Source organism: Aplidium turbinatum, chromosome 6, assembly GCF_918807975.1.
Source record: "Aplidium turbinatum chromosome 6, kaAplTurb1.1, whole genome shotgun sequence".
In the NCBI taxonomy this organism is placed as follows: domain Eukaryota; kingdom Metazoa; phylum Chordata; class Ascidiacea; order Aplousobranchia; family Polyclinidae; genus Aplidium; species Aplidium turbinatum.
Window position 1 is genome coordinate 5,853,499 of NC_137477.1, and position 25,713 is coordinate 5,879,211.

General features: G+C 38.0%; 1 protein-coding gene and 1 long non-coding RNA gene across 3 annotated transcripts in view; one reads left to right on the forward strand and one right to left on the reverse strand.

Moving 5' to 3' along the window:
* The window catches only part of LOC145772027 (DENN domain-containing protein 3-like), a 35,588-nt gene that overhangs the window by 2,450 nt on the left and 7,425 nt on the right, over positions 1–25,713 (reverse strand). Inside the window, exons 10-32 of the mRNA XM_082583837.1 lie at positions 25,578–25,655; positions 24,074–24,214; positions 23,501–23,658; positions 22,779–22,931; positions 21,940–22,036; positions 21,035–21,153; positions 20,386–20,549; positions 18,858–18,956; positions 18,002–18,215; positions 17,399–17,559; positions 16,963–17,132; positions 16,410–16,558; positions 15,826–15,956; positions 11,565–11,657; positions 11,033–11,119; positions 10,851–10,957; positions 10,353–10,434; positions 10,091–10,200; positions 9,168–9,310; positions 8,779–8,924; positions 8,090–8,217; positions 7,610–7,768; positions 253–386 (exon numbers count right to left, since the gene is read on the reverse strand). Of these exons, the coding sequence (XP_082439963.1) occupies positions 253–386; positions 7,610–7,768; positions 8,090–8,217; positions 8,779–8,924; positions 9,168–9,310; positions 10,091–10,200; positions 10,353–10,434; positions 10,851–10,957; positions 11,033–11,119; positions 11,565–11,657; positions 15,826–15,956; positions 16,410–16,558; positions 16,963–17,132; positions 17,399–17,559; positions 18,002–18,215; positions 18,858–18,956; positions 20,386–20,549; positions 21,035–21,153; positions 21,940–22,036; positions 22,779–22,931; positions 23,501–23,658; positions 24,074–24,214; positions 25,578–25,655 (3,023 nt within the window). The remainder of the gene's footprint in view (positions 1–252; positions 387–7,609; positions 7,769–8,089; positions 8,218–8,778; positions 8,925–9,167; positions 9,311–10,090; positions 10,201–10,352; positions 10,435–10,850; positions 10,958–11,032; positions 11,120–11,564; positions 11,658–15,825; positions 15,957–16,409; positions 16,559–16,962; positions 17,133–17,398; positions 17,560–18,001; positions 18,216–18,857; positions 18,957–20,385; positions 20,550–21,034; positions 21,154–21,939; positions 22,037–22,778; positions 22,932–23,500; positions 23,659–24,073; positions 24,215–25,577; positions 25,656–25,713) is intronic.
* On the forward strand, positions 1,600–5,803 carry LOC145772028 (uncharacterized). 2 transcript variants are annotated; one of them, XR_014289271.1, is made up of 3 exons: positions 1,600–1,752; positions 3,254–3,462; positions 3,808–5,803. It is a non-coding gene; the product is annotated as an uncharacterized LOC145772028 (long non-coding RNA). The 2 variants fall into 2 exon arrangements; XR_014289272.1 differs by lacking the exon at positions 1,600–1,752 and adding an exon at positions 2,712–2,878.

Consider the following 25,713-nt stretch of genomic DNA (forward strand, 5'->3'; position numbering starts at 1 on the left):
ACAGCTCAAGAACATGCAGCATTGCAGCTGTATCTTAACATACAACGAAAAGCCAAAATCGAAAATCGAAAGTAGCTGCAACTTTGTTTATGATACACCGATGTAGGTTTGGTGCTTTTCATATACATATTCTGGCCCTATTTCCTGAACATCTTTGGAGTTTAAAACAAATATTTCTAGGACAGGAATTACAAATTACAAACAAATTTAGCGATTTTCTGCAATCCCAACAAGCTTGCTAGCGCAACCAACCTGTCTTCAACAAGGCACAGTGACGTCACAAAATCGTCGTGAGCTTTCAGGGTCCTTTCTTGACAGTAGGTGTCGCAGTTTAGAATGGTGATATTACCAACAGAGTTGCCAACCCAAACTTGAGAAAAAGAATTCTTGAAAAAGAAATCAGTTCCAGTCAAGAAACTTATGCGGGGTTCACACTGACAAGCATAAGCGCAAATCATAAAGCGTGTCAAAAAAACGATGGTTCACACTGAAAAAAAAGTGTTCACACTGAGAGCGTGAAGCGTGACCGAATCGCGCCACCGGTTTGGAGATCTCGATTTCAAGCGTGAAAACAGAAGTTGAATTATTTCAACTTTTCCCTTTCGCGCTTGACATGAGAACTCGATCTGTTCGACTTTCGAGTCGAGGTTTGGAAGAGGTCGGCTGATTGTACTCGCTTAGGCTATAGTTTGTCAGCAGTTTTGGCTCTGTAGATATTTTGTAACACATTATTATCAGCAGTCAGTTCAAATTCTAGCCAGCAGCAAGATGTAATTGATTTAACATACTGGCATTTAAAGATCAAAGCCTAGGAAAAAATACTAGGCCTATAATATTGCTGTAACATAAGCCAGGGTCAGATCATCAGATCTCACTAGAATACTTACGGTAAGTGAGACTAAATAGTTGACAAATAATTCCAAATTTACAGAAAAACCAGATTGTTTTTGTTTTAAAACTAATCAAAGATACCGTAAGTTAACCTTTTTTTTCCAAACAACCTCATTGCAAAAAGATCAATAAGGCTAATACAGTTTACAACTTTATACGGTATATAATTGGCAAATAAATGAAAGCGTAGTTCAGGTTTAGATGCATTATACTGAAGTAGAATATGCCTCTACCCAGTGATCGATTTCGAGTAATGGATAGTATCAAATTTAAGTCATAAGCAGAGTAGACAACCGGAAACAGACATTGCCGTCGGCTGCAGCGTGGGTCAGGTGTACGTTGGAAGGCGTACACCGATGCATAGCGCTCAAGTCTGCTTTCCCGCAATGCAGGATAAACATGAAAAACAAACAAACAAAAAATGTAGGCTACAGTATTGTACGTAGGCTATGCTGTTTTATTAGCCCTAAATCTATGAAGGCCGAGTGGCTATATTTGACTTGGCCTGCTACAATACAGGGCAGTACCGTACCGGTATAACACAATGTACCGGTATTCGATATAGGCTAGGTCTATGATTTAAAAGTAAAATTTAGTATGGTACCTACTTTAACAAACAAACCTAAGTCATGACATAGACTAGGCTATGTCAATGGTACATGATCAAGTGGTATTAATTTTTTTATATTGCAGTTAATATTGCTTCAATTAAAAAATAAAACATACAATTAAATAAAAAACTGGTAGAACTTAAAATGTTGCTGCTCTGTACGATGAAAAGCATAATAGATACAAAGATAGGAACTAGGAAGTTGAAGAAAAAGCTACGGAAAGAAATGAAAAAAGATATAGGCCATCCGGGTAATTATTAATTTATACTCTGACTTAAAAAATATTAAATAATGATTGATAACAAAACAACTTACGGTAGTTAGAAAACGTTGCTGAAATGGTAAAAAAACGTTTCTGCTGTTGCTGATGTCAGTGAGCTGAAGAGAAATCTAGTTCTAGTGTGAAAACATGTGTTGTTCATATTTTTGTAAACTGTATTATAATGTTTTGGTTTTTCACTGTGTGTTTTACTGCTTTTGTGTCATCATACTAATCTCAGGTGTACGACTGTACGTAATGCTTATTTACAGGGTAGCAACTGAGCTATCTAAACCGGAATGGCCCGTTTCGGTGAGTCCGATTCGGTGAGTCTGATTCGGTGAGTCCGATTCGGTGAGTCCGATCCCTTAACGGGGGATTTTTCAATTTTTATTTTAAATTATTGGGTACCGTAGCCTAATTATCATTGCCGTTTTAGGGTTAGGGGTTAGAGGTTAGGAACTCACCGAATCAGACTCACCGAATCGGACTCACCAAATCGGACTCACCGAATAGTAGCAGACCCATCTAAACAAACTTTGTGTTGCTTTATTTACGTATTTGATGATCAGGGATGTTGATGATGAATAAACACATGGATTGAAATTAGCAATACGAAGTGAAGGCGTGGCTATATTTACAGCACTAGTGTTACCAGATAAGAAATTTTTCCATAATTTAGTAAAGTTTAAAGTAGTTGAAGACAAAAACTTGTGATTTATGAGATTTTGAAATCTTGGGCAAAACTCTTAGCTTAAACCTATCCTTGGCAACACTTTTTACAAAACAATGCTTTTTGATTGTAACCATGGTTACATATAACCACTTTGAATAAGTACTGTTACTGTAAGCACACAGATACTACAACTATGTTGTGAGTGAGGATTTTAGTTTCTAAAATGATGATATGGGAGAAAATAATTAATACCATACCTAAAATTACAGAAATTGAAAAGTTGTTTGTGTAAGTCCTATGCAGATAAGTCTTTTAAATGGATATTTTTCACAAAACTTGTACAAGAAAGATCACAACAGCTTTGTTGGAAATGCTTTCAATTTCTTGCTTTTAATGGAAGAATCTTCACAAAGTATGAAGTAGAGAGTGTGGTTATACTTAGTGAGTGACTTTATAGTATTGTCTCAACAATGTCACTGTGAAGCTGAATATATGTATTGCAATGACAATTACTCTTAAGTGCAAGCGCATGAGCTATATGAATGCAAAATCTGATTGTGGTCGAGCTGTGGGTTACCTTCAAAACAAAACTTTTCCTTTATATATACATGTTATGTTACCAAATATAGTTATTACTATCTAAACCCTTGACAGCCTGTTTCATCTAAAGGAGGATCATCAGAATGTCCTTATTCAAATAGAATCTCTTCTTGTTACTAAATATATTAATTATTGTGGAGATTCATCTGCTAAAATTAAGAAATTTCATGCTTAAAATTAGTAAAAGTTAATTACAAATGCTTATTTTATGTGCAGCTGTAGAACTGAAAGACCCGGATGACAAGTTCAGTGAGACTTTGAGAGCATAAATTTGTAATGACTTTCTGTCTTAAAGCATAATTTCCTTTGAAGACTTCACTGAGGGTAATTATTACCTAGAATCAGAAAATGCAAGGTGATGATGTGACAGTCCTGCTGGGGGTATTTAAGAAAGACCAAAAAGTTCACACAAAAATAAAATACAAGTAAGAAAAAGAAACTTTTTGTCTTGTCTGATAAGCGGATAATGCAAGTAACGTCAGGACATGAAAAAGCATTGCATTGTAAGAACTATAACAGATGTCGAGCTAATTGTGTCTCTTGTCCTTGATATTAAATATCTTCAAATTAGGTATGTAAGATGTATGCTTGCTTTTCAATATATATATAATTATATATTGTACAAACGTTTATATCCAAGGTCGACCAAGCGTGTTATTTATATATTGTTATTTAAGTGTTGAAGGTTTTTGACATAAATCAAGGAACTTCAGTACTTTTCTGTGGTTCTTTTTTATGCGGCCTGCATCATAACTTATATTTTTTTTCAGGAATGTTTGCTCTCCATGTTAAAAGAAAACTCGTCAGCAATAGGGACAGCACTGTCTACTGCTACACACAATACAGATGAAGAAGCATTGTTTGGTCAATTGATTAACCACGCCAAACTTTGAATTAGACAAACACGCCTCTGATATGTGCATGTCACACAGTGTTTAGTATGTATGCACCATTCAACAGAAAAGCACATAAGTGTGATTTAACTTGTCTTGTCTGATTTTTTGATATTTGTGTTAATCACATAAAGTTTGCAGGTGATATTTGTTACTCTTCCCCCAGTTTACATGGTCTCAAACAAATATCTTCTAAACTACTGTGTCGGTTAATCGGTTATGCCTCCAGACATGGCATTGCTTGTAATTGTAAAAAATCTTTTGGTTGTTATTTTCTCAACATTTCAAACTTTCTTGAATCACACTCGCTTGAGCCTGAGAAATTTCTCTTTGTTGGGTCGGTTAAGTGTTTAGGTGTGTATACAATATACATGTAACTGTTTGTCTAATGAACTGGATATTTTGCGGCAAATGCGCTCACTTTGCTGCATTGCCAACAAATGAAAATCGCTATTTTATAAATGTTCAACGACTGTTAACCATACTCTGTTTTACTCATACTGTACGTCTTTTTATGCTTTGTAACTGTTGCATAAATATCGTCTTTTTTGTTTTAATCGTTTACGAGTAGCTTATAATGATCAGTTTAGAACGCTACATAATCTGTCACGATACGTGAGCGCACGTGAAAATCAAATTAATTGTGTTTTTCTTCTTGATCAAATGATCACCCTGCTTGCCATCAGTTTGTTGCAAATTGCAATGTGACTGGTTTGAAAAGTGATAAAAGATTGGAGGGGAGTTTGGCACTAAAATTGTATTGTATGTATTGTAGTAATTTGAAGTAAGCCTTGGCTTAGACAATATGGTTTGCACTGACGTTATTCAGTTCATTTGAGATTATTTGAACACCGTAAAGAAGCTATTATATGCAACCCAGACAGCCACTCTATTTGGCCAAAATTGTACCCAATCTGGTAAAGATTTGGACCAGATAAAGTGGCTGTCTGGGAGGGCTGTGGAGTCTTGCGAAAAATATGCGACTCCTCGTTTTATAACTAGCCAACTCCGGCTTCAGAGTTTCCATTTTTTTTTTAATTTTTATCGTTTTCCATTTTTGTAAAATTTAATTTCATCAAAGTTATGATCCAAATTGATACAGCGACTTTTACAAATTTAACAAAAACAAGCACTTCTATTTTCGGGTGAAGTTTTAGACCCAAATACGGCGAACAAGAAATTATATTCTTTTAAAAAGAGTCTAAACAAAAATTTTGTTTTTCGTTATTTTGTATCAAGTCGGAGTGAGCCTTTTAAATTACTCCATTCCGGACACGCCAAAATTCCTCCGATTCCACAGCCCTGGTTACATTACATATGTTGTTCTGTATATTGTTTGCAATTATTTGAATTTGTATATCTAGTTTACTTTGATATGTGTGGCTGATAAAGTGCTTATTGTCTGCAAATGTGTGTACTGTGCATTCACAATGATCTGTGGACTTACATATATGCACTGTACCGTCATTTTCATGCTTATACCAGATTAGCTTATTTCTTGCTATAGTAATCGTTCGTTGTGTTACTTGGTTCAATCAGTGTTTAGACTTAGAACGTTTACTGCCACTGGTATGATTGATATCACTTATCATTATTATGAATATTTCTAGTCGTTAGAGTAGAGTAAGTTTAAGATGATTGGTGTAGGTTCTTTTTCAAAGGATTCAATATTGCAGTGTATGTTCAGGTCTTGGTTTCATCATATGCCTAAGCCTTATGCTAGGCCTATTTGCCCATTGTAGATACGAATGTAGCTACACCATCTGCGTCTTGATTTTTCGTTTTTTTTACGTTGTAGTTATCGTCAATTTTCGTTGTAGTTATCGTCAATTTTCGTTTTCCTCAACTTCGAAGCCTTATTACAATATACTGGTACACCGTAGTTGCTTGCTTTGGTACATCCGTGCTTGGTTTGGTAGTTTTTAGAGCAAAGAATTAAGAGCCCGACGCGTGTAGCTGTAGCCTATATTGCCAGTCTCATATGACTGTTGATGTTTGCAGAGCATCTGATGTCAGCCACAGCCTGTACTTTTTGGACAGTTGTGATGCGGAGATATGTTAAGGCAAGACCGTCTTGGTTAAGGTCAAACCATAAAAGTTGTAAGAGAAGCGGGGAAGTTAACACAAGATTCCAAATGAAATTTCACAAATGGGCCACTTGAATTACAACCAATTGTATTTTCCAACATCGCTGAAATAAAAGTAACCTGCGCTTGCAATTTGTTTTTATTCTGACCATATAAGTTAATATATGGCAAATATAGCAGAGGTCTAAAAAAGGGTAGGAGCGACAAAGCGGAGCTGACACGTTTTGTCAAGAAAGCAGATCATCTAAGGTACCTACTACTACTCCTTCTAAACTACGGTAACGATGGAAGCATTCCTCTATTATGTCACAAGATTTTGTTCTCCCAGGACATCCCTTCTTTGAAATATGGGTGCACCAACCATCTAAATGTTTTGTGAAAATGTTATTAAAAATACCGTAGGCTACCGTCTTTAGTTTGTTTTGTTGGTTAATCAGCCAGGAAGTGAAGTAGGCCTACTTGTAAAGAACAATAAACAAACTTTTTTTAAAGTAGCCTAGGTCTATGCCAGAAAAAAAACTTCATTGTTATTTGCAAGTAGTCTTGCATAGGCTACTTTGCAAAAAAAAAATACCAAGTTTTCTTGTTGACGAAGCATCCGAGCGGATTTAAATGCAATGTCGGGCTTTGTTATAACTTTGAAAGTTTGTCAACGGATATATGAACTAGCTTACTCACTCATCAATGGCTTCCACACGCTTAACGTCTTATTTCTATGGAAACCAATGTGAACATGTCAGCGCAAATCATAAAGCCGAAACACGCCAGACATGAAAACACGACCACCCGCTATATGCTAAATGCTAGACAAGCTCAGTGTGAACCCCGCATAAGACAATATTTTGGCGCACTAAAAATAGAGAGAATCTTTAAACGAGATAGGGCAAACTATCTCAACTTTATCAGAAATTTAGTGAAAAAAACAAACTGTTTAATGTTTAAAAAAAATATTCAAACGACGGTATATTTATACAAACAATTTCTGATAGATGAATGTACAGTACTAATACTTCTGACCTCACAATCTAATGAAGAAAAGGAAATGTCGTGTCACTGATAGTTTATTCATTAAACTCATTATTCTGTGACAAAAGAGGTACTTGGCAGAATAAAACGAAATGACCACGCGATGATGCGATGGATCTGCAACATCAGACCACAAGAAATCCAGCACACCAGCTCACACACTACTCGCCAGGCTGGCTTGCGAAAGGTTGAAGATGTCCTCCAATTCAACCGTCTCCGCTGGTTTGGACATGTTTAAAGGAGCAGCGGATGAATAAATCATTGCCGAGATGTGCAAGTGTCCAGCACAAAGAAACCTGGCCAGAAAGACGTGGGCTGATACAATTAATGATGAAGGAAACGATGACAGATGACCAACACTAGCCCCTTAGATCGTGATAAGTGAAGAGTATGTGCATTGGTGGAGTTGCTGGATGTATAAAAGCCAACTTACTGCCTAGGCATCAATTAAAAACACACAAAAGCTTAGAGATTATTATGGGGGTAGCAGACATTAAATAAAAAAAAGTTACTGTATAATTCACTACACTTAATCCACAAGCGGTTTATTGCTTGCGCATATTCACCTTGCTTTGTTGGCTCAGCATAATGCACGTTACCGCCACCTCGCTGCCGATGTCATACAAGACACCTGTCCACTTGGGCACAAACTTCACATCTTTAGTGTTCTCATCTGCCTTCCGCAGCCATTGATACAGAGAGCCATGACTATCCCCTGCCCATATCTAAAAGTTAATACAATAATGACGTCATAAAGCGAATAAATATTTATTACATATTTGTATTATAGATAGACCATATGGTATAATACTGTAAAATATTTGCAGGCGTATATAAGATGTAGTGATAAATGATAATAAATAAGGAATTATATTATATAACCCAAGGGTTAACGGTCTCTGCCTTTTACTATCCTTAGACAAGTGACTTGAGTTCGGTGATGGGGCTTGGATGGTTAGACTAAAGTACTTTGGGCAAACACAGGGCATGCTACGTTTTCCATTGCAAAGTCAACTTTACCATGATAATGACGCATGCGGTCCTACCTGATTGCCCGCACAAAGACAACACGTGATTTCAGACTCAACCATGCATGTCGGAAAGAAATCATTCAAAGTAAGAAGCTGCTGGCGAGCGCCCTCTAGCGAATATAAAGATATAGACAACTTGGAACCTGAAACATAAAAGTAGTGTTTGAAAGGACGAGGTATGAACATTTTACCAAGGAAAGTAGATAGCTATTCACTTCTAGAAAAGAGTAACATGCTGTGCACAAACATAGTCCGCTTCAATCTTACTAACGACCAATAGAAGCGCTCGGCTCAAGATCAAGCGGTGCTGGTTCGACTCTTGGGGTGTGCGCCTGAGCAACACATTTCAGGAATGTTCTCCATTTAGCGGCACCTAATGGATGAAACAATTACCCGGCAAGAACATTTCAACAATCGAAAACTTCACTCTGTTAAACTCGGTAACCGGCTCTGCGTCAAGAGCCTTTACAAATATGCATAACTACCACGAATAACCTATCAAGGCTTTGTCAGTCAGAGGATAAAGATTCAAAACCAACCAACCAAGAATTACCAGACCGTGTGGAGATCTTCAAAAACAAAATTCTTTGAAAAATCAATCAGCAGAGTTGCAAAAAATTTCATAATCTCGACTTCAGTCAAAGAAGTTAAAAACCGATTTTCTGTTGTCTTTGATAAAATGGGCTTAACGCATGTAAACTCACAACAACAGATGATTTTGTCCGAACATAGAGCTGTTGCAGACACCAGTTCATTGTGTGGTGCCGGAATGCAAAATGACAGAGTTTTTGTTTTTGTGTCTTTATTCCATAAAATTACTTCGCCGCTAGACGTCACTCCTACCATCCGACTGCAAATGCAAGAAAACTATCAGTTCAGTCACCACTGACCTTTGAAATACAAACGTTAACAAGCCACTTGAGAACCATAAAAAAAAACATCCGGCAAGCACCATATCAAGAAAAAACATTCAAAATGTAAAAGGAAATAACTCAATGTCACCATCACCATTTTATGTTTGACATGTTTAAACGATATATTTATTAGCATGTGTGGTTCATACGTAGCATTTCGTCGCCGACATACAACTCACTTGTCGCAAGAAAATACAGACAGCACTGAAGAAGAGGGGTCATGCATGACTTGCGTTTTCTTCAACGAATCACAGTCGACCACGTAGATGACGTTATCAGAAGCCCCTACCCACAGTTCCTTTCCAACAGAACACATGCAAGTCTAAACAAAAACAAAAAAAATAAGGGAAAGTTTCTCATTTATTTTTAATATTAAAAGAAAAATTTCATCAAAATCTGCTTTACAAAAATACAAAAAAAAACGCAGTTCCACTTTTTACAGAATGATATGGGGAATATGAGTGAATACAATCGCTGTAAGAATCAGCCGCTCCCGCTATTAGAGTCAAACCGAGTTGGGATGATGACCTCAATGAACAATTATGATACATTGTAGAAGGTCTTACGTATGAAGTCGAAATATCATCATCTCATTCAACAACAAACTAGTCGCCAATAATGCCACAAACTGTTGAGCTTGTACGAGGGTACGGTGCGAACATCTGGAAAGCCGGAAGCCACTGACCACATGTGGTGAGGTGACCATCAGGCCAAGCAGACAATGAAGGCTCTATCATGAGCCCACTTCGTCCTGCTCCTCGAAGGGTCATTGACAGCTGTAGTGGAATGACAGCTATAACATAACAGCTATAATGAAAATACCTGACAGGATATGACCGTATGATTGCAGGCCTTTCGAGGGGCACCAGCTTAGTTTAAAAATGTGGTTAGAGGGCTTTTTAAGTAAACGTTAAATTTTTGACAAATTACATTTTTGACAAATGCAAAATACAACTGTATAAAAAAGATCCGAGCTGCATACAGTTTTCAAGAGATGGGGAATGGGGATCGCTCCCACCCTTTACCAGTTATGTCCTTGCCGTAGAGCCAAAATACAAACAATACGTCCGACCTGATACTTGAGGAGTAGATGACAACTTACAAGATTTGAACGGCAGTCGATGATGGGGTGGGGATCCAACTCCCACGTGGTGGCATCAACAAATCGTATCTTGGAGGAGGACAGAGCGATCCACACCCGCGGTGCAGCTTCTGCGATTGCAAAATCAGAAACTCAGACAAGATGAATACAAAATATTTGTTTATTATTTGTAGCCATTTGTTTATATTTATCTTAAATAAGTGTTTTTAAAAAATATGGAAAAATTGTGGATGGATATACACATTACAAACAATATACATACCATTGGAGGTTGAATACAACATGGCATTAACTTCACTTTTCTTCGTTTCTTTTGGGGTGACGCCAATTCTTAAAACTAACATCTGAAATGAAAACAACACAATATAAGGTCATATCGATGACGGTGTTGAAGAGTGTGGCAAATCAATAAAAGGCGTGGACATGAACGAAACGTGAACGACGAACGTGGAACAAAACGTAAGTGTTGACGTAAATAGCGTATTCGTAAACAAAACTTGAACGTGGAACAGCATGGTTGTAAAAAAACGTGAAAGTAGAACAACGTAATCGTAAAGATAATGTGAACGTGGCGTACTCGCCAAGCTGATGGGGATCGAAGACAGTGTGGCCCAGAAGAGAAGACTTCTCCAATTCTTCGTTATGTATTTCAACCATGTATCATTCAACCACATCCCGCGTTTTAACTCAGAGATGCGAATGCCAAATTAAAGAAAAATTACATTTTAAAGGCCTTGCTGAGGTACATGCAAAGTGTTACCTCGTCAGTTTCGCGAGGCAGGATTGGAAGCTGACCGGATGAGTAAAGTTCTGTGAAATGACACAGTTTCTTTATCCATGTCATGATATTGTCCATGATTGCCATACCTGAGAGAAACGACAATTAAAACTAAGAGGCTTTCATGCGGTCATCTCTGTAACCTGGCCCATCTTCCAACTCACCTTCGTCCTTAACAGCTTGATACAAAGCATCGGCAACAGCGACGTTGTGGGCGGCAGTATTCTGTGACGTCTGGGGATCCTTCCAGTCTGAATGCAGCGACGTAAGTAAGAAATAATCCCATTGTGTAAAGTAAACTATGGGTAAATGAAAAACAAGAAACTTCCCTGGTGCAAGTATCGAACCAGCATCCATCAGATCTTAAAAAATTTGGCCAAAACATTGCACCAAGGGTAGATGTTGGTACAGCACGTTATCTATTGTATATCAGCTAGCAAATCAGCAATTTTTTACAATGGTTTAATGTCTGCAGACGTAGATTCATGATAAAAAAAGGATGAATTGTAGTTGAAATTGTGCACATCTCCTGAACTTTGGCAAGTGAATTACAGCGTAACAAAGCAATTTTTTTTTGAAACGCGCCATAGTTGAACAACCGCAAACGCGACATTTTGCATAACTACAACAATGAATCTGCATAATTATATTGCATGCAAGAGTTAGCAAAACCAATCACAATGTTTCCAGAAGTACCAGTGGACAGCATTCTTCCCGTCTTCATTTCTTCAATCAAGTATTTCCACAACTCGCTTCTTGACTTCAACGAAACGCGAAACGACACTCCTCCTGAAACGACATTCCTCCTTAATGAATGAGATATCGTAGATGTTATGTTGTTCAGTCTTTGTTATGTTCAATTATGCAGATGTTGAATCTATACAGAAAACAGTACATTTTCTGGCTGAGGATGTGAGGCGAGAGGAGTCCTGTATTGCTATTTAAAGACGGGTAACCAAGTGGCGTCGGCTGCGTAGCTGAGTGGTGAGAGCTCTGGAACGGCAATCGAAAGGGCGCCGGTTCGACACCGCTCAAGAGCATGCGGCTGTGGTGGACACGATGATTGCCTTCCCGTTCACTTAATCTAAATCTTCAACCACCGGGTGTAAGCCTGGATACGACAAAAAAAAAACAAGTGAGTGCCCAGGTACAACACTTGTAAGTACGTTGGTTCGACACCTATTAAAAGAACGTGGCTTTATTAGGCTGTGGGCCGACCTCGATTTTTCGCTTTAAAAATGCAATTGAGTTGCACCCCCCCTGTAGACAATACTTTCTTGATATCGTTCGATAGAGTAATTTTTACTGAGTCCAAAACAAAAAAGTTCAAGCAAAAACCTGTGTTCGCTAAAAAGATATTAGGCTTGGAAGATATTAAAAATGACGCGGATGAACACACTTACAGGCACTACTTTTATTTGACGCTTCATGATTCGGCGCAAGCGATTGGTTGGCAACACCTCGATTACACCCACTTGTCGTGCATTTAACGCATCGGTGCGCACATAACCTAGCAACGATCAAAGCGAAGTCAGGACTGCAGTAGTGTTTTTCTTGATCAAACTTAATTTATTTTGCATTCTTCATGATTTAGGCTACCGTTTTGAACTTTATGTTCGATAGATTGTTACACATAAAAAAATCTATGATTATGAAGTTACAGTTAAGTATGAAGTAAAACTTATGATGAAAGTTATGAAGTAAAACCAACCAACCAGTGATCACCATTCTTATTGCTTATGAGAGGCTACCAGAAGGTGAGTAAAATGACTAGTTGACTATCAAGTTCCTACTACCTAAATGTTATTTTAAAGTATGAAGCTAATGAAACATAGTGGGAGGGGGTCTGGGATGCTTGCCCCCCATAAAAGTTTACCTTGCTTTGATGACATTTCGTACACTTTAAGGCCTAATAGTGTAAATTTTGTATTAAGACACACACTTTATATTTTACCAAGTTTATCAAAATTGGACTTCTGTAGAAGTTAATTGTGTCACAAATTTTGATTTCAAATTAAAGCTTTGTTTTAAACATGCTATCTTTATCATGGCCACAAAGAGATTTTAATGATTGATTTGTTGAAGGTTGTATAGTGCTGTGTTGGCTTTTAATAGAATTTTGAAAATTTGCTGATGTCCAAACTTCTCTTAGTGTAGGCCTACATGGCACATTTCACCTCATACATTGAAATAGTCCAAATTAATTGTCAACTAGTTGAGTGAGCAATGTGTTTGTAGATTACTACTATACCGTTCCTATTATACAACCTAGTTTACATTAGTTTGTTTTAGGATGGACCCTCGGCCCCAGAACCTCATACGAGGATGATCTCATTCCTTTAATGCATATCTTGATCATATATGTACTGCATAAAAACAAAGTGTGCCTGATACAATTGCCATCACCGAACACTGTTTTGGCTTGTCCATTGTACTTTGTAGACAAAATAAAGTAATATTCCTATACAGAGGTTTATATCTTGAGTCTGATGCAAATAAAAAAATAAAAAAAAAATAAAATAGGCTATGTCTCTCAGTCACATTTTGCTATGAGCATAAAAACTGCATTTATGTGTATCTTCATTGATCACAATTTGATTTGTTTTGCAGATATGTTTGTGGTCTTATCGGACTCGTGGTGATTATTCTGCTGTTGAAATTTGAAGTCTTGCACTTTCTACTTCATCAATGCAAAGTCCATGATAAAGAGTTTGAACTACATAGTCAATAGTCATTGTACTGTCATGGACATATACTATATCAGAATTAATGCACTATATCCACCTACTCTAGTATGATACAATATTCCAAAAGTATACATGCAAACTTTTGCTTATAGCCTATTTCATTGGTATATTAAAAGAAATTATATAATACCCTTCAATTGTTCTAAAGTTATGGGTTTTTATGGTTACTCTTTGACTATGCATTTTATTATAATCACTCTTAAAATGAATTATTCTGAAGTCAGGTGTTTTTATGATTACTTTGGCTGTGCATTTCATTACAATCACCCTTAAAAGGAATTTATTGGTAAGAACACACATATTGCATATCATGTTATACTATGTGTTCTTAGGCATTAAGAATTGTTTTGACAAAAGTGTAATATTAACTGACATTATTCCATACGTGTGTCACACAAACATGTTAATATAGAAAATTGTAATTTCCATCATTAGACAGATTAATGGAAGAGCATTTGTTTGCTGAAAATGATTTATTGTTGTGAATAACTGCCATTGCACTTGCAGGCCTATAGATTTGTTGATAAACCACCATAGATTGTCAATGGTGGTTTATTATTGTCAACATTGTCATTACAAAAAATTAATTGTCTGTTAGTGCTATTTTATTTGCTTCTACCAAATTTGTAGCATCTGCTTTTTTCATTATTTGTGCATAGCCTATAAACAATTATACAGAAAACTGCCAACATGCAAAAATTCTATCTTTTTGATTCGCTGGTAACAAATAAAATTGAATGAATTCAGTTTTTTTGTATTAGCCTAATAATATTTTATAAAAGGAGAAAATAAACAGCTATTAAACTATAGCCTATCAATCAGAGAATTTAGTCCATCACAAGTGATACGGTAGTGATCTTTGAGGTCTCATACGCCTGTAGCCTACTGTATATTTATCACAAATATGCATTGCTCAGTGGTATACAATGCAGGCAATTTCAGTGCTCTTTATGCTGAGTGCAAAGTAGGAAAGCACATTTTCTAAGGTTTTTGATGACCCCAAGGGGTAGGCTAATTGCCATTTTCACTGACTTAGATGTAGGCACTACAGTATATGAACAAGGCCACATATATATAGTAGTGGGCTTGTGGTATAGTTTTAACGTTTAAATGAAGAAACCAATCCTATTAAAAAGCGAACAAAGAATTCAAAGTTATTTTATAAAAGTCATGAAACAAGGAAGGTTGTTGAACAAAGATACCAAGGTCAGGAGCAAAACGGTTGGAATGCAAGGTTAATCTAATCAAAAAATATATAGCCCAGAAATAGACAGTTTGGTGTTGAAATACAATCACTTTTCCATCTGTTTAGAGAAGAAGACAAATAGAAAGATAGGTTTATTTTCTTCTTTTTTATGTTGTGTTTAAGTATTCTACATTGCAACAGGCAAGAAAAATGCGAAACTACTGCTACCAAACCAACTTTCATGCAGTCCTGACTTAGCTTTGATCGTTGCTAGGTTATGTGCGCACCGATGCGTTAAATGCACGACAAGTGGGTGTAATCGAGGTGTTGCCAGCCAATCGCTTGCGCTGAATCATGAAGCGTCACATAGAAGTAGTGCCTGTAAGTGTATTCATCCGCGTCATTTTTAATATCTTCCAAGCCTAATATCTTTTTAGCGAACACAGGTTTTTGCTTGAACTTTTTTGTTTTGGACTCAGTAAAAATTACTCTATCGAACGATATCAAGAAAGTATTGTCTACAGGGGGGGTGCAACTCAACTAACGAATTTTCAGACTCGGCCCACAGCCTATATCTCAGGCTTTTTTTTTCTGCCTATCCATTTAAATTATATCTTCAACTGAAAAACATAATTCAAGATAAAACAAAAATTGGCTGAGGATTTCAACTCACTGAAAGGCAAAGCCACAAAGTCGCTGTGTCCACCTTCAAGTATGTTACTAAGAGTCAAAACACAAGATCGTACTCTCAGTGATAATCCAGCTGCCGATTAAACATTCTTCTCTTCACAAAAATCATTGAGATTTTTCCCAACGATGATAAATTGTGCTGTGTGGAAATAAGCATTCTTCCTGGCAATCAGCACAAGGCTGAGTACTCACTATAGAACAGCGAGCAATTGCGATTCGCTAACCATAACGGTGTAGCCTCAACGCTAGCCAATAAGACCACCCAAGCAATTACAGTATATATTTCGCGGCAGTAGCAATGATTGACAGCTAAAGACACGTGGGTTCACGTTACCGTCTTGCTTCAGGACGAGGGCTCCGTGGCTTCTGAATAATGTCTTCACTCGAGCCAGCTTGACTTCGATCAGTTGGGTGAGCCTTGCCACCAGTTTACATTCCTCGTACAACTCAGTCATGAATATAATTCTAGTGATCAACAACAGAGGTAAATTCCAACTATATTCTCAGCTATGCAAAGATGTTGCTTTAATTTTCGTGTAAGGTTGAAACATAAAAGTCAGTTTTAAGTTGAAAACTGTGCGTGGTATTGAGGGTTGACATCGGTGACCGAAAGCGAAGTGAGCACTGAGCCCGTATCACAATTCACATTACTTCGACCAAATGCCACAAACTGTTTAATTTTCCTATTTCCGCTACTGTGATCATTGATTTTCAACTTTTTACTCCCAACTATTATACAAAAAGATATGCCAAACTTATGGCCCGAAGTTGAGGCAGTGGTCCAACGCGTTTACTAATTTTTGCAAGATAAGAATTAATCTTCAGAAGACTACTCAGTTGGAGGAAAGTGAGAAAATGAACTGAAAAACAATATCACTTCAACCTTTATGTTTTTTATTTCAGAAACTTTAAACTTACTTCTCAGTTGTCAATATCAGTCTTCCGCTTCCTCTAGTGGAGGACACTAACTCAGAAACTTTAAGAATCCTCTCGGAGTCCATGAGGAGCCCAATGTTTGTGTTCATAGAGAGGATGCTACGGAGAGCGGTCTCACATTCGTACCTGCGCTATACGAAAACAAACATAACTTTCACTGCTGGAAACGTTGAATCAATGTAACACTGAAATCGTTTCAAGGAAAAAAAATCACTTTAACTATGTGCTAGTTTCTTTGGCACGGCGTGGATGGATTTTAGAACATTTACAAGTTTTTAATATCAATAATTTCTCGCAAGAAAATGTGTACATAGAAACTTTAAGATGTTGTACAGTATGTTGGAAAATGCAAACCCCTTGAGCGATACAAAAGTATATGAAAGAATTAGATAATTTAATTCGGAAAGTAACGAAACAGGTCCAAGGCGTGTAACTGTCCCCGCACAGGTGAACTTGTGTGAGTGGAAAGTTTCACAAAACAAATAAAAACCAAACAATGCAAACCGAACAACAATGGTCCATGTACTTCTCCCACCTGCTTCCATGTATGGTAGAATGCCGCGAACGCTTCGGGGTCCACCGTCCATTCTTCTTGTGACGTGGCAGGCTGCGATTGGTTCGAAAGCGCGTCGAACAGCCAGTTGATGACGTCATGAGCGCTGGTGACGTCACCCTTTTCAAGCAACTTGGAAAATATCGTTTGGTCTGGAAAGGCATAATCTAAGACAAACTCAGTCCGTTTTTGCATCGATTCAATGTTGAATCAACGTACAAGAGGGACTGACTTAATGATTTGGCAATTTACGTCTTTGTGTGTAATCAAGACTTGAAAAAGTAAATCCAGACTTGAAAAAATAGACAACGATATTTGTTGTCTCCCAGCCACTTCAAGCTTTGGCTAAACGCCCCCAACATTTGCTCATCTAGGTACGTCTCAGGAGTCAAACTAAACGATAACTGTACCAGCCCACCTAGAGGTAGAAAAGGAAGATCATCATCGCCGTAGTAAGGTGATTCAGTGAACATGGCTCCGTCAAAAGTAGAGTAAAAATCATCTCCCTTGTAGAAAGCCTGGCTCCTCACAAGTTGCATTTCCGTGATTGACAGTGAGCTCATAATCGTCTGCATGATGCTGTGACGTAAAACAAAGTCGAAACAAAACAAATTTGAAATTCGGTTCAAAACATCTTGCTTCGACATGACTTGTGTGGCATCATACGGGTCAAGATTTTTATGAATTACAACTTTAAATATTCCAGAGTCAAGCAAGGATGTCGTTAACATTTAACATTTTATTGTTTCTTATAAGCTGTTTGCCAATGCAATAACAATCAAACACCTAAGCATTGTCACATTGCAAGCGATCTAAGATCTACCGAATGATGGGTGTGATAGAACGCGTCAGTGAAAGGCATGAAAGTACAATTGAAAATCCTTGCTCCAACAGACGACATAAATAGAAAAGCACAAAGATGTTTTGAGAAAAAGTCAATTTAAAAACTTCGAAAATATATTTCGGCTGTAGTGACATTTCGCTAACCGAATTTGGATGATGATTTACCACCAAAACTCACCTGCGTGGAAAGATCCGGAAATCCTGTTTAGCTATTTCGTGTAGATCCTCCACACCTTGAACAAGGTTTCCGGATGCGAGAAGGTAGAGTCCTCTCATGAGGAGACAAGATGCTCTCGTGGTGTGATTGTATTGCTTCATCGAGTCGGCTTCATGTGAGGGAATTTTTCGCATGACGTCAGTGATGACGTCAGCGCAACGTTGATAGAAAGCAGCTGAAAAATTAAGCGGTAACAGTGGAGGGGCGGTTTGAACCAGGTTTACGTGCAGCAACAGTTGATGTGAATTCAACGTGGGGGATGCTCAAATGGACAGTTCAAAATTGGAGTTCATCCACATTTTTGTCGCTGTTACGACATCTAACTTTCAAAATCAGAAAGATTCTTCATATCCGTTGTGCTGCATAGCCGAGTGCTGAAGGCCTTGGAACGGCAATCGAAAGGGCACCGGTTCGACACCGCTCAAGAGCATGCGGATGTGTCTTTGGCAAGACACTTAAAGACATGCCCGAAGGTGGACACGATGCTTGGCTTCCTTGCTTTCCCATCCACTTAATATAAATCTTCAACCACCGGGTGTAAGCCTGGATACAGCAAAACAAAAACAAACATGAAACCAGTGGTGGGATTCAGACGGTTGGCGTGAACCGACTCCCAAAAGTAAAAAAATAAAAAAGTTCGCAGAATCGGTTTGTGGAGTGGACCTATATCACCGTAAGCAGGGTTGCCAGATGTGGCTGATTTCAGTCACAGTAAACTGGTTGCTAACTAGATTGAATCCCACCACTGCATGAAACACACAACTTTTAAACGAATGAAAACTCTTGCCTACAACCCGAACACTTCCTTTTTTCTCACCCGTATCGACGTGGCCTTCTTCAGAAGGAAATGCAGGCAGAATGATGGACAAACATTGATCTGAGTTTCCAACCAAGCCTTCGATTGTCACTGGTTCAGCTGAAAGTCAAGTGCGCGGCCATTGACGCACGTATTGCTGGAAAGCTTAACAAGTGGCGACAGCCAACTAGCCATGCACTAGAATGGTCGAGTGGATACGACACTTGGCTCCCAATTATGCAATCCAGGTTCAAAACTCGGGCCGACCAGGAAAAAAATTTGAAAACATCAATCGTTTCTTCCCTTAGTGTATTAAATGGAAAAAAGTTGTCTTAAGTTGCCTTGTGTCTTATGGAAAAGTTAGATCAAGACATACTTTTCTAATTGAAGAGGGAATGCATCGTGGAGTTTTTGACTGGTTCAAATGTGAATGAGTTATACAACTGTTTTATTTTGGTTCCTTGAAAAAATTGCCGTAAGTGACAAAACGTTAAACAACAGTTTCTCACTTTGCCACCCTCGTAATTTCTCACAACAACCATGACTTAAGCCAGGGGTGTCCAAAGTCCGGCCAGCGAGACGTTTGTGCATTGTCCGCGCCTGTTGTTGCACAATGTGTTATTTTTGGCCCGCAGACACACAGAAATTATATCAATTCAACTTGCATTCTTTTAAATTAATGAAAACAATATTTTCTCTTAGACAAAAGCCAGACGAGAAAAGTTAGAATCATTGCTGCGTCACAATTACGAAATCAAATTGCGATGAGTAAAACATTCAAGCAATCATTCATTTTCTTGCTTGCAAATTCAACGACCGCTTTCGAGATTTCGCCGCAATTGTAAACGGTTTATTGCTATTCACTTTCTTTCTGCTTGAACCCTGATGAGGCTCCAGCTCACCTGCAGCTAATTGAGTTTCTCTGCGACGCCGAATCCGACAGCAACGTCTTTCTCTCGTGCTTTTTACCAGCAGCTAGATAAAAACAAATTTGCGGAAATGCAAAAGTTTGTAAAGAAAATGTTGAGCTTGTTCGATCCAATACATTTGTGTTTTCAGTCCTCCTCGGTTATGAACTAGAACAAGAGCTAGAGCTTGAGATCACAACTGAGTGACTTCCACCTACGTGATATTTTACGCTTGTCTACCACTAGCCTCGAACCAGACTTGACTTGGGTATAGAAATCAAGATGTCAGTTTCATCGTTCACAGCTGTGATTTACGAAGCTTCTGGATGTGTTAATTTCTGATGGAAAAGCAGATATCTCATACAGTCTAACTTATCACACTCTGTGATATTTATATAACAACATACTTAAACCTTTGTATTGAATGAAAATGGCATTGAATAACACAATATTGCTACATAGGCTATGCATCTTTCTTACGTAAAACAAGAAATTCAGAGGCTGTTGGGCCGCGAGCACTTCTGCATTATCAAACCTGTCCCGCCGGGAAAAAGTTTGGACACTCCTGGCTTAAGCTCAAGTGAATCAAGAATCATGTGACATAGTTCTGAGTGTCGTTCATCTACAAACGAGCTGCTTACTTTCACTGAGATCATCAAAACAATCTGCATCCGAACCGGACCCAGTGTTCCTCCGGGAAGGTTTTGTGCCAGAAGATGGTTCGGATCTGTACCTCCGATGAAAAGCATTGTCAGGAGGAGCAGGATAAATCATGTCACTGGCGGTCCGGACTTTTCCTAAGGTCCTGACACAATTACGTTTAGATTGTTAAATAATGAAAATGAAGACAAATGAAAACGTGGGAAGAGACAGAGAAAAATGATCTGGGAAGAAGAGACTTGAAAATGCCAAGAATAGAGACAAATGAAGGAAGCGGTGCAAATTGATCAATACTGATAGGTGAAGATGACGATCAAGCTTGTTTGAAGCAAATGAGATGAAGATTGTTAAACAAATCTGTTTTAAAGACATAGCTTGCTGAAACAACCATTCCACCATGACATTTTTCATTATTAAATTACTATCAACTTAGTTTTATTTAATTTTTCCCAACTGACATTAAAGCACTGGATTAAACACAGGTTGGTTCGGCTTTCAGCTATCCTACATTTAAAAACCAGTGTCTGAGATTAAAAAGAATGGATATCGAAACGAAAAAACTATTTTAATAACAAGTTATTAACTCCATACTACGGTTAACCTACCAAACACTTTGAAAATGCTTCCTACCTCATTCCAAGGCCGTTTCCGGTTGTCTTGTGCTTGTCCTGGGCCAGTTTACTGAAAGCATCAACAGTGCGGCCCAATCTTTCTTCAACAAACTTTTTGAACATATAAGTTTTCACGACCTGTACCAAATTTGTAAGTCACGAACCGCAAGCTTAAGCTGGTTTGGATTTCCTATAACTTCTCTTTAATTAAACAAAATCGATATTTAGACGCTATTTCTACAGACGAATCGATTCTTTATAAATACTGTTCAAACATTGTGTTGTAATTCAAGTAAACGTATTGTCACTTGAACCAGCTCAATTATGTTTAACAAAAATCAATCTACCAACTTTTATCTACAAGAACTTACTACATTATCTTCAGTCAAGCCTAAGGCTAAGCCTTTAACGGTAGATTGTGTTGTGTACGTACAGTGTAAGGATTTAGAGCAAATTAGGATTCCTATTTACTCTACAGTCCACATATAAGAAAGAAATCTACTGGATGGTGCCAAGTCAAAAAACAACTTGTCCGTTTTTACATCGTTACAACGTCTCATGAAGTTGAAACAACGTTAAAATACTTGCTTGCTTATAAACATTAAAATACGTATGTGTGATTATAAAATCTGCTTGCAAAAAATATTAAACAAAAGACTAAAATGCAATACCCATTACTATACCACGGTTGCAATGGGAGGTACCCAAGAGAAGAATATCCTGCTCAAGAGAATTAGTAGGTAAGAAGAATGAAATTAGTGGTACACCAGCAGTTTTTGACCAGAAAGTAATTAAATGTCATCGGAAATATAACTATGACATATGAGTCAAGTTAATCTCAGTTAAATAAGTGAGAAGATCTACTCGTTTCTTTTTTTTAAAATCGAACAGAGATAAACGAGTTGACTTAAAGTTTAAACGCACCTTGGTGTAGAAAAATAGGTCTGTTTCATCGATTGTCTTCAAGAATTCATCACTCCAAAACTGACTGATCTCATGATCGAGAAAGTTAATGGTGGTACTGAAGATAAATAACAGACGATGAAATCATATGGCTTCCCTCCACATGTGGATTTTAACATGCCGTCAAAATCTTAAGACTAAAACTTAGATCATCGAAGCTTCAACAATTAAAAGAAAGCAAACATAATTAAGGTAAAGCGGCGGTCGAATACCCTTGTGGAAAGAATACGGTGCGATACTGATGAACCCAGCTTCATGGGCGAAACACGTGTCTATCGCTGTCAATTTTTGCTACAAATCGGCTGCCGAGAAACAAACATAATTCTTTCAGGTCACACGGTGACAGTGCCAACAATTGAAATAACAATTTTTGACTCCTTGAATGAATTAGCAGAAGCAGCAGTATTAGATGTCTTAACACAATAAAAATCACTTTTAACGCATTCTTGACATTTAACACATTACATTCTGTGATAATGTGAAAGGCACCTAATGTCGATGCTGAAATTTTACAGGACTACTAAAATAGATGAGGAATGCCTTGTAGCTTTGCAAGCGTATGCCAAGAAAAATTCGTTCTAATTGGACAACTCAGAAGCTCGCGCTGCCACTAAAGCATCAAGAACGCCATAAGTGTGTTTACAGCCCCTCAAGCTACGAGGTACAAATATAGAGTGAGTGCTGACTGCTGACTCATCTAAGTCCAACAAGATGGAAAACACAACTGCAAAATTTTTTGACAAAGCAGCATATTAACTATGTATCATGACGTCAAATTAACAAAGCTAGCACATTCAAACCTGAATAAGTCCACCATCATTTCTAAGAAAATCCGTTTGATGTTTTGATTCCTTCTCTCCTTAGCTTCAGCTTCCTGTTTCCGCAAGCCATTCATCGTTGAAGCAAATGGCGCGTTTAATTTTGAAACGTCAAGTAATCTCAGGGCGGATAGGCTGACGAGAAAAGTGGATTTTTAAATTTTGCAGTTAACCTGAGCACGCAAATAATTTTTGGATACGCCAACAAAGTTACATTTGTACATTATTTGCAGTTAAATTAAAATAGGTAAGAAAAAGAAAAGGTTTTTGCTCTGCAGTGGGCTACCACCGGCTGCAAATGACGGTAACTGAAATGCAGCATGCGAGTATTTTTTTGGATACGCTAACTCAAATTCAACTTTATTTGAATGTTTCTTATAATATTGTACAACCACGGATTTCTATGAGCACGCAGAGCTGCGTTTTGACATGACAGTGCGAGAAGTTGACTTAATGATCGCACAATACACTGCATTCCACTTGTGTCGCATCTGCTCGTGCGCTATTTACTTGTACAGTGTGAACAACAGCACTGGGCAGTATGCTGTCATAAGCAACACAAAATTACATGCTAAATAATCGGAATCCAGGCGAAAAGTTTGGTAACATTTTTACAATATCAAGCTATAGCTGAAATTTACAAGATGGCAAAAGTTAAAGTTGATTTATTGTAAAGAAATGGAAAAACGATGTATTTTTCTCACCGTTTTGTTGTTTTCTTTGCCAAACACGGAGGAAGTCGGCAGCCGGGCTTTTCACTCAGCGGCTGCAACGATTGTCCAACAGAGTCGTTGTCATCAAAGGCTGGACAAGCAAACGCTTGCCCTGTGTCCAAATCAACTAGGATCTGATCATTTTGAACCTGGAGCAAAATTAGGCAGCACGAGTTAGGTGCTTTGCGCCGCGAACATTCTTTGATCAGTTACAATGAAAATGACGAAACAAATGACGTCAAACGATGACGACACGAATAACGATGATGATAAAATACAAGCTTAAAAAATTGGTTTCACATAGATTTTTAATGATCATTAAATGTGATGCTAATTTCTAATTTTTAGGAGGGCAACTGTCAAGAAATGCGGGTTTGCAATTCACATGAAAAATTTTGTCAACTTGAAATCTTTTCACAACCTTCTTCTTGCACTGCTGGCCGCTGTCCAACTGATTGCAAGAAAAATATTTAAAAAAATAATAAACTTGTCACCACCTAAATTTCCTCACACAACTATAACTGACAGCTACATAATTGTGAAAGAAAACGGTCCAGGGAATACCTGTGCAATTTGTTCGAAGTGCATAATGTGACATCCCATTAGAAAGATGTCTGGACAAGCGACGAAGTCGATAATTTCCGAAAAAAGAAGAGGTACGTACTGGTGGGGCCATAGAAAGGGACTGATGTATGTCAACAAGGCCTGGAAGGAATTGTAAAAGTTTTTAAACCAAAATTACGCATTTGATTGATTGCGAGGGTCTTCATCTTTAGAAGGGGATAAACTTTATGATAGCACAAGGTGGCAGTTTCGTATACTTGTAGAGCCTTTAAACTGCTGCAGGTCCGTCACTTACTGTAGATAGACAAAGTGAAGATTCCGATTTTTTTCTATGTGAATTATTCTTGGTCTGAACATTCGTTACTCAAGCGCACATCCCGAGAGTCGAACCAGCGTGGCTTGATCTCGCTGTTTATCGTCTAGTCGGGCGTTTATCTAACCAAGCTTGAGGGGGAATTTGTTACATGTGAAACACTAAACCTGTCAATAGTGTCAAAGCATTAATTGCGCGTGGTATTCTAGACTTTGAAACTTCCCAAACATGCAGATCAATGGTAATCAGCTTGCTTAGTGATCAGCTTAGCCCAGTGGTTCCCAACCTTTTTTGTTGCGTTCCTCCCTTTGCCTATTTTGGAACTATTCATTCCTCCCCATATTACTAAAAACAAAAAAAGGAGTCTTAAATTTTAGAAACCCTAGAATTTTAACTAAAATGGTTTCTCTAGAATTCCCCCAGGTTGTAATAGACACCATTATGTTAGGGTTCTAAGACTCTTTCCTCATTCCGATCGGAAGTAAAAACGGGATCAGGGACCGCACAGTCGGCGGTCTATAAAAATTACCAGATATGCCAGTTTTTGGTTTGGCTTATCAAAACCATCGTGTCGATCATCCTCATTCTGCGCAAGCGGAACCCAAGGTATGTGAAGGTTTTTTAGTGGCGTGTTGGCCAGTGGCGTAGCCAGAAATGTTTTTTTGGGGGGGCCAAATATTTGATGGATCGAAGAGAACAACAAAGTGTTTGATTAAAGACATCGCTACCTCATGTGCAGTGGCGTACCCTGGTCGGTTGAGCAAGGGAAGCAATAAAACTGGTGGGAGGTTAGAGCGTGCCGAAGGCACGCGTATTCTAGGGGGGCCCGGGGGCATGCTCCCCCGGAAAATTTTTGCAAAATTACACTAAAATAATGGATTATAGCGCTTTCTGGAAACACTTTTAGGGTAATATTTGTATGAAATTTATTAGCAAATAAACAGCTATTAACTTATTAAATGTAGCTCTTGCACACGAACGGCAAAAACTGAAATTCCTCCCCTGAACTCATGAAATTCCTCCCTAGGGAGGAATTCCTCCCCGGTTGGGAACCACTGGCTTAGCCTAACCAGCAATCAATTTTATTCAAAGTTTATCACTAGTTAAACTCTCAGCCAAAAATTAATCATTTTTTGCTTGCAAAAAAACGACTAACTTGTTCAATGAGCTGCTATGCATGTTCCAGCTTACCTCTACCACGAGAGTTATCAACGAGTAACTTTCAGATAAGAAGACAATTCGTTGTTCCAATAAGATGCAAGCTAAAACCTAAATATGCAACGCATTAGAGTTCTCACAGTACGGTAACTTGCATCTATTTTTGCAT